The 11,810-nt window shown below is 32.4% G+C and overlaps 2 protein-coding genes across 2 annotated transcripts; one reads left to right on the top strand and one right to left on the bottom strand.

The window, feature by feature from the left end:
• Window positions 1-32: 32 nt before the first annotated feature.
• Window positions 33-4,754, top strand: LOC114721711 (alcohol dehydrogenase-like 1). The gene is made up of 7 exons (XM_028907561.1): window positions 33-89; window positions 261-403; window positions 918-955; window positions 1,804-2,209; window positions 3,163-3,405; window positions 3,617-3,772; window positions 4,431-4,754. The coding sequence occupies exons 1-7, from the start codon at window positions 56-58 to the stop codon at window positions 4,539-4,541; spliced, it is 1,131 nt and encodes a 376-aa protein (XP_028763394.1). The 5' UTR covers window positions 33-55; the 3' UTR covers window positions 4,542-4,754.
• A 410-nt stretch (window positions 4,755-5,164) lies between these two features.
• Window positions 5,165-9,935, bottom strand: LOC114721601 (uncharacterized). The gene is made up of 6 exons (XM_028907464.1): window positions 9,821-9,935; window positions 8,115-8,585; window positions 7,954-8,033; window positions 7,279-7,353; window positions 6,107-6,562; window positions 5,165-5,776 (listed from the first exon to the last, which is right to left on the bottom strand). Exons 1-6 carry the CDS (start codon window positions 9,933-9,935, stop codon window positions 5,165-5,167), a joined length of 1,809 nt encoding a protein of 602 aa, XP_028763297.1.
• Between the last annotated feature and the right edge of the window lie 1,875 nt (window positions 9,936-11,810).

Genomic DNA, 11,810 nt, shown 5'->3' with positions numbered 1-11,810 from the left:
CTCTTCTTCTGACCAGTCAAATTCTGTATTAATTATATTCACGGAGGCTCTGCCAATGAGCTCCTCACCACAGGCTATCACTTGCAAAGGTATCAATTTTATATTTATTCATATCTTCCTATGATTTACTTTTGCGCCCCTGCGCTGGTTTTCAGAAGAAATAATATATGATGAAGATATAGATATGTATATATATTCGATCTAGACTGTTCAGATTAGATGTACTCAGGTGATTTTCAGTTTGTATTGTGGTTGTATAGGTGCCATATGTTGGGCAATAGGAGAGGGAGTGAAGGAGGAGGAGATAGAAGTAGAGCCTCCAAAAGCTTCAGAAGTTCGAGTTAAGATGCTTTGTGCTAGTGTTTGCCATTCAGACATCTTTGCCACTCAAGGACTCCCACATGTTAGTCATCTGATCCCTTTATATTGAGAGGAATTGCATAGATATTCATCATTTAAATTGTTAAAATTATGTAGATTCCTTCATATATTTTCAAAACCAGATTGTGGGCACAATTTATCTAAAATTTTAATTGTAAATAGATGAGAAATCTAAGTAATTCATGGAAATTCACGGTTGAAGTTTTTAACATAGAAGGTAGCCCATATATAACTATAGAAAACTCAAGTCCGGTTTGATTTTAAAAATGGAGATATTTTTGGTTGTTTTAACAAACTTAACAGAGGTTTTCGTACTCTAATATATTTTTTAAGAAATTTTGCATTGATTTTAAAACTAGAGAAAATTCCGTAGCAAAACAAGTTAGCGTTTGTATAAGGTCCATAAAGGAAAAAAAAAGTTCCACCTAATTAACACATATTCATATTAATCTTGAGTTCGAGCTTGATGTGGTCAAAGTCAATAATCATACGTTATTTTCTTCTTCTGTTATTTGTCTTCAATTATTGGTGTGCAGGCCAATTATCCTCAAGTTCTAGGCCATGAAGGAATTGGGTGAGCTCTATAAACTGCAGTCCTTTCTTGTGTTTAAGCCAAAATAAATTGTAAGCTTATAATGATGCTTCTTTTATCGGTACAATATTATTATTATATATTGATTATACTATATTTTTTGTTAATTCCTTCTATGAAATTAATTTTACTTTTCTCTCTTAATTATTTTCAAAATAATGTCCTCAGAAAACGTTTCCAAAGTCCAAGTCAATTTAGCCAGGTGGTTGCAATAGAAAAGTCAATTTCGAAAGAATAGTGACATAAGAAATTATATATTTGGCGTATCATCATGTGAAGGGAGGTAGGCTTGACTTTTTGCCTGAGTGCAGCCACGGCAATTAATTTAATAGATTAATTACTTTTCTAAAAAATACTTATATTACATGTGAACTTTTTCTTTTTTTTAAAAAAAATAATTTTTTATTTTATTAGATATATTAATCGTTACTCTAATTTTCTTTGGAATTAAAAATAAAAAACTTAATTATCTGATTTGATCAAAACATTTATATGTTCATTAATTTATGTGATATAAAAATATTACATATATATTTAGCAAGATAGAATAGTATTAAAAAATTTTAACAGATTAACGAAAATATTTTTATAACCCAGAAGAATATGTTGGTCAACTCTAGCTCTTAATAAAGAAAATAAATATTTAAAAATTATCTGAAAAAATAATAATACGGGCCAAACTCTCATGATGTATTAAGTAGTAACCTAGGATATGATTTAGATTTAGATTTAAAATAATGAGCCAAGTAAAAGTGTAACTTGAATAAATTACACTTTTAAAATTCTTCAAACTTATGATGATGAATGAAAAATATATTTATTAAATGCAGTGTTGTGGAGAGCAAAGGGGAGGAAGTGAAGAATGTGAAGGTAGGGGATATGGTGATTCCACTGTACCTATCAGAGTGTGGAGAATGTGAGGTTTGCATAAAAGGGAAGACCAACTTATGCATGAGATACCCTATAAGGTTGAATGGGTTGATGGCAGACAACACTTCTAGAATGTCTGTGAGAGGTCAAAAGGCATATCATCTCATGAGTTGTGCCACATGGTGTGAGTATATGGTCATTGATGCTAACTATGTTCTTAAAGTTGAATCATCAGCCATTGATGCAGCTCATGGCAGCTTCATCTCTTGTGGTTTCTCTACTGGTTTTGGGGCTGCCTGGAAAGAAGCCATGGTTGAAGAAGGATCCAGTGTTGCTGTTTTTGGTCTTGGTGCTGTTGGATTAGGGGTATGCATCTCTCTCTTTGATCTGCTGATATTATGCATGAGTTCTCTCATTGAGTACAAATTTACTATTTTGTATGTGGTATATTAGATGATGAGTACTTCTTTTATGGGATAACTTTATCAATGTATTTTTTTTTAATTCCCAAGGTTTGAATTTAGCATTATGCTCTCTTTCTCACATAAGAGCAAGTCCGACTGCACTTCATCAAAACCATGTTGAGTCATTAAATATTTTTCAAAATGAAAAAAAAGTTTCCAAATTTTCCCATATTTAGAATTATGAATTACATCTTGAGAAGTTAAAAAGGAAAATTGCATCAAACTTTTAAGTAGGAGCAACTTTGGGAAATGTGATTAATATATTGTTTTGTGATTCATAACAAGAAACCTTCTTTCCTTTTAAGAAGTGTCTTATGCTAGGGATCAGAGGGAGTATAATCATATATTCTTTTCAATCCACAATATAAGTCATTTTAACTAATTCATCAAAACCAAGAAATCGTAGTGAGCTCATTAAATAATCGATCTCAAATTCAAATTTATTTATAACTTTACCCATATTAAATGAGATTGTGAAAAATAGGGGAAAAAATATTAGGAGTTTAATTTAAGTATTAATTGCAGGGACAAATTTGACAAATAAACATTAATTTATATTTTGGACCAATCTATTCTTTTAGAAGCAACTTATATTGTGGACCAAATGGAGTAATTCTAATACACTCACATTTATCCTCACTTAGCTTAGACATATATTACTCTTCAATATGGGATTTGAAGTCCTATTTCTTCAGATAGGGTTAAATTTTTACGTATACATATGCAATTAGTACTCGCACATATATGATGAATTTATAATGAAGTTCAAGTGCATTGGTACTAGGTGGATTGCATATGTACTTTCTTAGTAGGTGATATGAGCACAAGTAGAGATTATGGCTAGCAATGATGCAGGCTGTAAGTGCAGCAAAATTGATGGGGGCAACGAAGATAATTGGGATCGACAAAAATGAGAAGAAGAGAGAAAAGGGAGAAGCTTTTGGAATGACACACTTCATAAATCCTGACAAGTTATCAGATAAACCTCTTTCAGAGGAAGTCAAAGAACTAAGTGGTGAAATAGGGGGAGTGGATTATTCTATTGAATGCACGGGAGTTCCCTCTTTGCTCAACGAAGCCATGGAATCTACTAAAGTGGTACATTTCATTCTCCAATTTCTCCGCCTGCATAAAAACTATAGGTCTAATAGCATAAGTTTTCTTACTTATAAAACGACAAAATAATTAGATAGGTATTGAGTATTTGACCAAAAGAAAATGAAAAAGAGTAAACAAATAGTGAAATTTACCTATTAATTAATGGTGAAATAGGTGATATTCAAGTTGTTCTCATGCAATATCTGTACAGGGAGTGGGCAAAACTGTAGTGGTAGGTGCAGGAGCTGAATCTGTGCAGTTGAGTTATGGCACCATTCTTTATGGAAGAACATTGAAAGGTTCTGTATTTGGAGGAATAAAGCCCATCTCTGATCTTCCTTTTATAGCTCACAAGTGTCACACAAAGGTTAGTATCTAAAATAAATTTTGGACAAATAATCCTCTTTCATTTTAGGCTGATAACAGTGAATTGAAAATAGAGTAAATAAATTGATTTTTTTTAAAAAAAAATTTTGTAGAAATTTTCTGATGAGTAATTTCTAAAAGCTATGTATATTTTTCTTAAAAACACTAAAAATTGTAATCCCCTCCAATGTAATACGAACTTCTTATATATCTATTTTCAAGAGAAGTTTCTATGTATTTTTTAAAATAGAAAGAATATCTAAGATAGTATGTGTAATTTTATCTTTATCTTGAAAAAAAATTGAGGAAGTTTTGAAAAAATGGGATTATGTTTGCATAATTTTGACGAAATTCAAGGAAAAAAGTATGTTAAAAATCGAGAAGAGATCAGTATAATAATTTTCATAAGAACTCAAGCAAGCCTGCATAATAATATCTTCAAGTAATCACTGGGCTTATGAAAATGGCATCGATTTGAAAAGATTATCCATGTGACATTTCTTGTAACATTTAATCAGCAAAATTTCTAAGAGAATTATGTCTACTGAAAAGCTTCTACAGCACATATCTACATTCAGATGCACAAGGTGATTCTTAATATGCTCAGAGATATTGTCACTTGGTATTTGCTAATTAATAGGTTAATTTTCTTATTACAGGAAATTCCAATTCATGAACTTTTAACCCATGAGATCCACTTGGAAGATATAAGCAAAGCATTTGGGCTAATGAGACATCCATATTGCGTCAAAGTTGTGATCAAGATATGACATCATAGGTCATTGTGATCTTTGGGGGAGAAAAGGAACTAAATTTCAAATAAAGAATGACACGTGGGAAAGAGATTGACATAATGCACGTAATTTATCATTATGCAACAATAATATAAGATACACCATGTTAAATACTCCTTCGATCTTAAATACAAGACTCATGTAGTAATGTAGTTTACATTACAAAATGAGCATCATATTTATTACTAGAGTAGTATTACATTAATCTTCCTCTCTTCTCACCGCTTAATTTGAAAAGAAATTCTCTGAGAGCATCCATTTAAAGTCATAATCTGCAATTTTTGAAACTTAATTTATCCTCCAAGTCAATTTGACTCCGTTAATATTTAAAGAATTATAAGAAAGCCTAGATTATTACAGTTTTATTAGAGGCACTTTAGCAAACAATGACCATGGTTAATCAATGTAATTGACAAGAAACAGTGAAGCATCATGATTGCTCAATGTAAACATTCAATTGAAAAAAAAGAAGAAGTAGATATCACAGCCACAGCTCCCTTTCCTATTAATGATCATCTCAATGTAATTGACTAGAAATATCAAATCGTAATTGTTCAAATAATACAAGAACAAAGTGGTACATCAATTACAAATCCGTCTTATGGCCATGGCTCCACTTTCCTGTCAAAGATGTTCCCATACGTAGAAACAAAAGTGTGAAGAAGAAGAGGGAATTCTGACATCACAAAAAGGACGATCGGAACACTTGCAAGTATAGTAATGGGAAGGACACCCCATGAGTAGTTTGTATGCTTCAACATGAGACGAATGGTACAAAGAAAGGCTACTATCATACTTACAATGGAGATAAAAAGAAAAGAAAGACCCAAAATCAATTTTGTAGGTAAGGATTTGAGGAACTTTTCTTCTGAAAATTGAGAGGTAAGGATTGCTAGAAACATTAGAACCGAAGTTGAAGAAGAGAGAAGTGATAATATGGTTGAGAATATGAAGACCTTAAAAAATGGTTGTTTGATGAATAATGGGTATCCAAGATTTTGATCATTTCCTCCTGGAACAGTAAATGCTACCGCAAACATAATTGTCACAATTAGGGTACCAACAACTGAACATGAAGATGCTGTGGTCTTTATCCATTTCTCTCCTTGCTTCATTAACTCTCCATGACTTCCTCTGAATAATTCTTCAGCTGTCATACCATTTTTGTTTCGAAATATTCTATAGCTTGGAGGTGTTAAACTCTCCACTTCCTGCATTTATTTCAAAAAGTATTGCCTTTATGTTCTTCTTGTCAAGACCAGATAGACTCTACTATATAACCGGTTTGGGAGAAAACGACAAAGGAAGTGGAACTTTGGTTCAAAGCCGGGCATCATGAGATTTACTAGTTTTGTGATGCCTTTAATTATTCTAGAACACTCAACATGCCTTTAAAGAAAGTGGAACTCGTATAGGAGAACAGTCTCAAATACTTGCTGACAAGTTGTACTTAATTGATTAATTTATGCAATACTCAATTATAACAGATTCAATCTTATATGAGATTATGATTTAAAAATTAAATCATGTCTTTCTCTAACCTTGAACCATTGTAGTTCTCTTTGCATTTGTAGTGTAGGTGCGTAGATACGATTAAGAACGTGATCAGGAGCCTTCATAGCTGCCTTATGCATCAAGTAATTTCCATTATGATCAGGTGTAGTTGTTACCAGCCCGTGCTTGAAGCGAAGCCCATGGATAAGATTGAAAACCCTAGCTTGTCGATAGTGAAGAGCTTCATCGAAACACATAAGCAATGTCTGATCGAGGAAAATCTCTGGGATTACTTTTGATACTTGAAACACAAACTCCACATTCCCTTCTTTAGCTGCAAGACATAAAGCCTCCTTTATAACTCCCTTTTGGTATGCCTTCCCTGCATTCTTGCAAACTAGGAGAAGAAGTTCATCTGCTTGTGCATGCAGCAGCTTTAACTCTTGTATTTTCTTACTCCTACATTGATACGCATCACACATGGATCTTTTAGTTAGTTTAATCTGATTTATGAAAGTTAAGAGTAAGCTTGGACATGTAACCAATTCTTTGAAGAGAGATGAAAGTTAGCATCCATACCTACAAAATTATCGGTGGAGGTGATGAGCTTTGGGAGTAAACCATGCCCTGTTAATTAAGACAAACTTTTTTATTACTCTTCTGAACAAATGCTAAAATAGAAATCTTGTATTGTACATATAACATGCTGTTAATCGAAGGAGAGAGTTGTACTTATTTTTGAGCATGATTCTTTATCATGATTTTGAGCAATCATATATGCGAAATGGTCATGTTACTTGACACGACATAACTACTCCATCATGTCCTAAAATGTAGAAACTTAATAACTAATTTACAGCAGATTAAGAAAATTAGGTTATTTTAGTTTTTTTTTTAAAGTGTGTTAATTTTCCTAAAGTACTCCTTATAATCATGTATTGTAAACTACTCTTTTGACGGAAAACACTCTTAATATATGCAATCAACAAGGAAATTTAAAAAAAAATTATAAATTTAGTAGATAAAGTGAACTGAGATCTTACATTTAGAACAAAAATAAATCTCTTTACTAGCTCTTAAATTTAGGAATGGGGGAAGCATAATATATTAATATTATAATATTACTTTAGGAAAAGCAAAGTAAAAGTTACACGTCTTAATGCCTACAAATTTATATGTTATTCTTACACATTCTTCAAACAATATTTTTGAAACATACCTGCCTCGGTAAGTTTTTCTTTATCCCCTTGACTTCTATCTTCTTGTCGGATGTCCACGCAAACATGACTGGTAGCTGTGGTTGAAGGTATATTTACGTCTTACATGGGCAAAGAAACAACGAACGGTCACGTCGTTAAAAATGCATTAATAGTAATGATGATGATAAATAAATAAGATAAAACAACAAATGAAAAAACATGTTCTCTACGTTAATTAAATGTATTCTGAATCAAGTTTTCTTCTACTTATTTTATTTATTTAGAGGTTGATCTTTAGCCTATTCAATTGTAATCATCTCATTGATTTTTCTAAATTATATTCTGTAGGGTTTCTTTACTGATTACAATCAAAACCAAGAAAATTACCTATCAGCAAGTGTGTGTGTGAGGCTCGTATTCATATAGTCTCCGTTTTCGATCGTAATGTGTTATATGCTACAATCTAAGGAACGAGAGAAAATTTGCACCAGAAATAAAAAAAAATGAAAGAACGAAGAGAAAATAACATAAAAAAATACACATAATGATAGTGAAAAATAAAGGAAAGCATTAGATATATATATATATATATATATATAAACTCAAGTCCATTGATACTAACAATTATATATCCATCGTTTCCAAAAGATAAGTTCCCCTGGGCTACGAATAGCAGTGTTCAAGGTTGCGATCACACGAATAGGCGTCGTCCCTAAATTGTTAAAGGGCACTAAAAGCAATTCTTCACATTGTTGAAGCAAATTCAGCGCAATATCTGCATATGTATAGTCATGGCATGAACTGACAAGAGCATAAAAAACAAATTAAAAGAAGCAATATTACATATATAACATACCAAAGCATTGTGCATGTAAACAATGAAGAAGCAGCCTAGAACCCCAACGGCCTGGGAGGCATTCCATTGGAGTGACGAAATAAAGATAACGTCCCATTTCTTGGTAACCCTTTGCAAAAGCCACTATAACAGGAAGATCACCAACCATGTCTGGAATTTCAAGCACGCGGCTGTTCTTGCTTACGAGGCATTTTGCTACTTCAGTATTTCCACTGAACCAACTAGCCATTACAAGTGCTGTATTCCCGTCAGAATCAAGAGTTAGAAGGAATTGTGGAGGCAGTAATTTGAGCAACTCCTCCACTATGGTCACGTGCCCAATCATTGCAGCCACATGAAGTGCTGTTCTGCCATTATGAGAAACTACTGAAGTCAAAGCATTAGGGTTTTGATCGAGAATTGCTTTCGCATCACTCCACTTGTTACCGCATATGGCATGGCACAAATCCTCCTTCCATGCCCTTTCCTCACCTGAATGATTAAATGAATACATACTACTTGAGATATTGGCATATATAGGGTACTTTATAGTATTTGTTACTGCCCATATACATGGCATGGGATAAGTATTTTGAATAATATATTGAAAAGGTGGTTGTGTTCAATTATTGTTAAATGCATCTTAAGGATGAGGAGATTTACATGTTTATGGCCCTCCATTTCTTTTTATAAGAAACAATTACTACTTATGATTTGTTCCCATTCATGGGAAATATTTAGAGGATGTCCCAAATTTTTGTTGTTAATTTCTCATTTTGCCCTCAGTTAGTTACTCATTTTAATATCAATACATTTATTATCACATGCCAAGCATTCTTTTAACTGCGCATTCTCTCCCATCACAATCCTTTTTATATTTTAATAATTTTCTTATTTTCTTCTTTATATTATCTCTCCCTGTAAATAAAGGTATTTTTGAGGGAAAAAAGTTACAATTTTTACCTATTTGTTTCTGACCAATTTTAACTAATTTTTTTTATCAATACGATTTGCTTAATTGTTTCTTATAAAAAGCAACCAAGGCAGTATTTATTAAAATAATGAAAAGCAATTGCCAAAGTGAAAACTTCATTATGATGCATTAATACTAAAGAGAAAAAACTTCATGAAATTTTAAGATGCAAATATCCATATGAAGAAGCAAGTTTTATTTTGATAATATAAACATAAATTATTTAAATTTAATTAAGTAAATATGCCTATTAATTAATGTATATACCCAACAAAATTTGGGGAAAGACCTTACTTATTAAGATTTCTTGACAACAAAAAGGCAATAGTTTGAGTTCCTGAATGATTTTGATTTTTCTATTTACAACATTAAAAAGAACTCAAAATTTTACTTCTCCAATTCTATTTATAAGGCACTTATAGCATGTTTTAAACAGACCAAGAAAAATCTTAAACTATATTAATTATCTATTAAAATATAACAATTTTTTTTAACTTTACTTCTATTTAATATATACACTTTTTTTTAAAAAATAACTATCTACATTATAATAAATAAAAAGCAAAATAATATATCTATTATAAAAATTTAATAAAATTACTTAAAAGCAGGTAGCACGGGAGGAGTACTTTAGAAATATATGGGGTCCTTTTTCTTTGACCAAACCTTTGTTAACGCAATGCTAGGAATTTTTTTTTTGACGTCTATTGGTCCAAATGACACAGAAAAAAGAAGAGTTTTTGTACTCATTCACCTGAGTCCTCGTGTGGCCTTGCCGAAGAGCCACCAGGTGACGGACGGTGCACCCCCACGAGAGGGTCCAAGTCGATCAGCGCGTTTTGTTCCAAGTCACCTCCCAATGTCGACATTTAGGGGATCTATATAATACTCTTATAATGACAACGAGAGAGATCTGTAAGATCAACACGTGTTAAAGCTCTTATTAATTAGTTTGCACACAAAAAGATGGAAGCATAGATGATGGATTAATAAAAACAATAATGGTTGGCAAAAAAATAAAAAACAATAACTGGTTCCCTCGACCTTCAGCCCAGATCAAACAAGTTATGGCTGCAAATCGACCAGAGGAACAACAATAAACAATAAACAACAAAACTCAAATTGTTCGCATCATGACATTCTTAATCTCTTGTCTGTAGTGTGCCATCATATCGAAATTTATGAACCAATTGTATTTTTGTTCGAATAACAAAAAAATATCGTGAAACAGGGGATTCCAAGGTTTGCTCACTGAGCTTAGAAAGAAGAAAAGAAAAAGACGTTCATGAAAATATCAATTTCTCAAAATCAGAGCAAGTCATGCACCTCACCACCAATGAAGAATCAGAATAATGAAGAGCAGAGAAATCCTTATACGCTTTGTTTAAGGTTTGCTAAAAGGCCGAGGCTTTCAGGGCTATGGTAAGTATAGCGAGAAGAGAGAGAGAGAGACTAGAGAGAAGAACGATAGAGTATGTGATGAAAGAAACACTGAGAATGGGTGACTCAGTAAGAAGAATCGAAGGGGATGAAGCATGAGATGAGAATGCCAGTGGGAACACCATTGGAGAAGGCTTTATACGTATCACACTTGAGGATATATATCCCACTCTCTCACATATAGAAGTTTGAATTAATGAACCAGAGGAACAAAGCTCTCGCATTACAAACACAAAATAACTCAAAATAAATTAATTCAAATAAACACAGACATGTTGGGAACACATAATCATCAATTAATCACTTAAACTAAGTTGATCAATCTTCGACAGAATAATCATTACCAATTTTCCTCAGTAGCCAACGTTGCAACCGGAAAGAAAGAAGGCCACAGCGAACAAGGTTAGGCAAAGACTAGAGAGTGAAGAACGACCGGCAAAGACAGCGGCGCAAAGAGAGCAGTGAGCACTGTGCAGAGAGGCAGAGTCACACGGACAATCTTGTCTCAGAGATATAGTACGAGGGGTAGGTCTAGGCCAAGTGGCCTCTTTCAATTCAATGACAGAAAGAAAAAGTTACAAATATATTCCACAATAAAGTTGTAGAATCTCTCGCTTCATACTGGGACAATTGAAAGAGAAGTTTCAAGTAAAATTACAGAGGAAGTCTCAGCAATAACATAGCAATATGTAGTATGCAACAATAAGTTTTAGAGTAGTAAATAATAACTTTTCACTTGTCATTAACACTTATTAGTAAATTTTTTTTCCTGAGATTTTATTGTAATTCTCCCCTTTATATATTTGGTATCAAGCTGTAAAACATATTGAATAATTAATATCTTCAGTTCTTAATATAAGAGCTAGATAACTAATTTACGAATATCAAAAAAATTATTTAAATTAGTAAGTTGTAGTAAATAGCAGTCCATAATATAAAAGTTAGATAATTAATTTATAAATATTAAAGAATTTAGTTAAGTTAGCTATTTATAATAAAGAGATGCTGAATTCCTTATGTGCGTTGAAACAATTCTTGCCATCACTATAAAGATTACTTGGGAATAAAATAGATAAATATGAAAGACAAAGTGAATCAAGGTTTTATATTTAGAATCAAAGTAAATCTCTAATTAGCGCTTATAGTATTATAATGGCAAAATAATTTACGCTCCGTCCCGCTAATTTGATTTGAATTTAGGTGATGTCCTAGCTCTCACGATTAAAATATATGTGTCGCCGCTGAAAACATCAGTGGCCCCATGCTTTGCACTAGAAGCATTTTAATCGCATCGCTGGCTTTGT

This window comes from Neltuma alba, unplaced genomic scaffold (genome assembly GCF_004799145.2).
Source record: "Neltuma alba isolate B1F8T4 unplaced genomic scaffold, ASM479914v2 tig00002292_pilon, whole genome shotgun sequence".
Classification (NCBI taxonomy): Eukaryota; Viridiplantae; Streptophyta; class Magnoliopsida; order Fabales; family Fabaceae; genus Neltuma; species Neltuma alba.
This window is presented reverse-complemented; position numbering and strand designations above follow the sequence as displayed.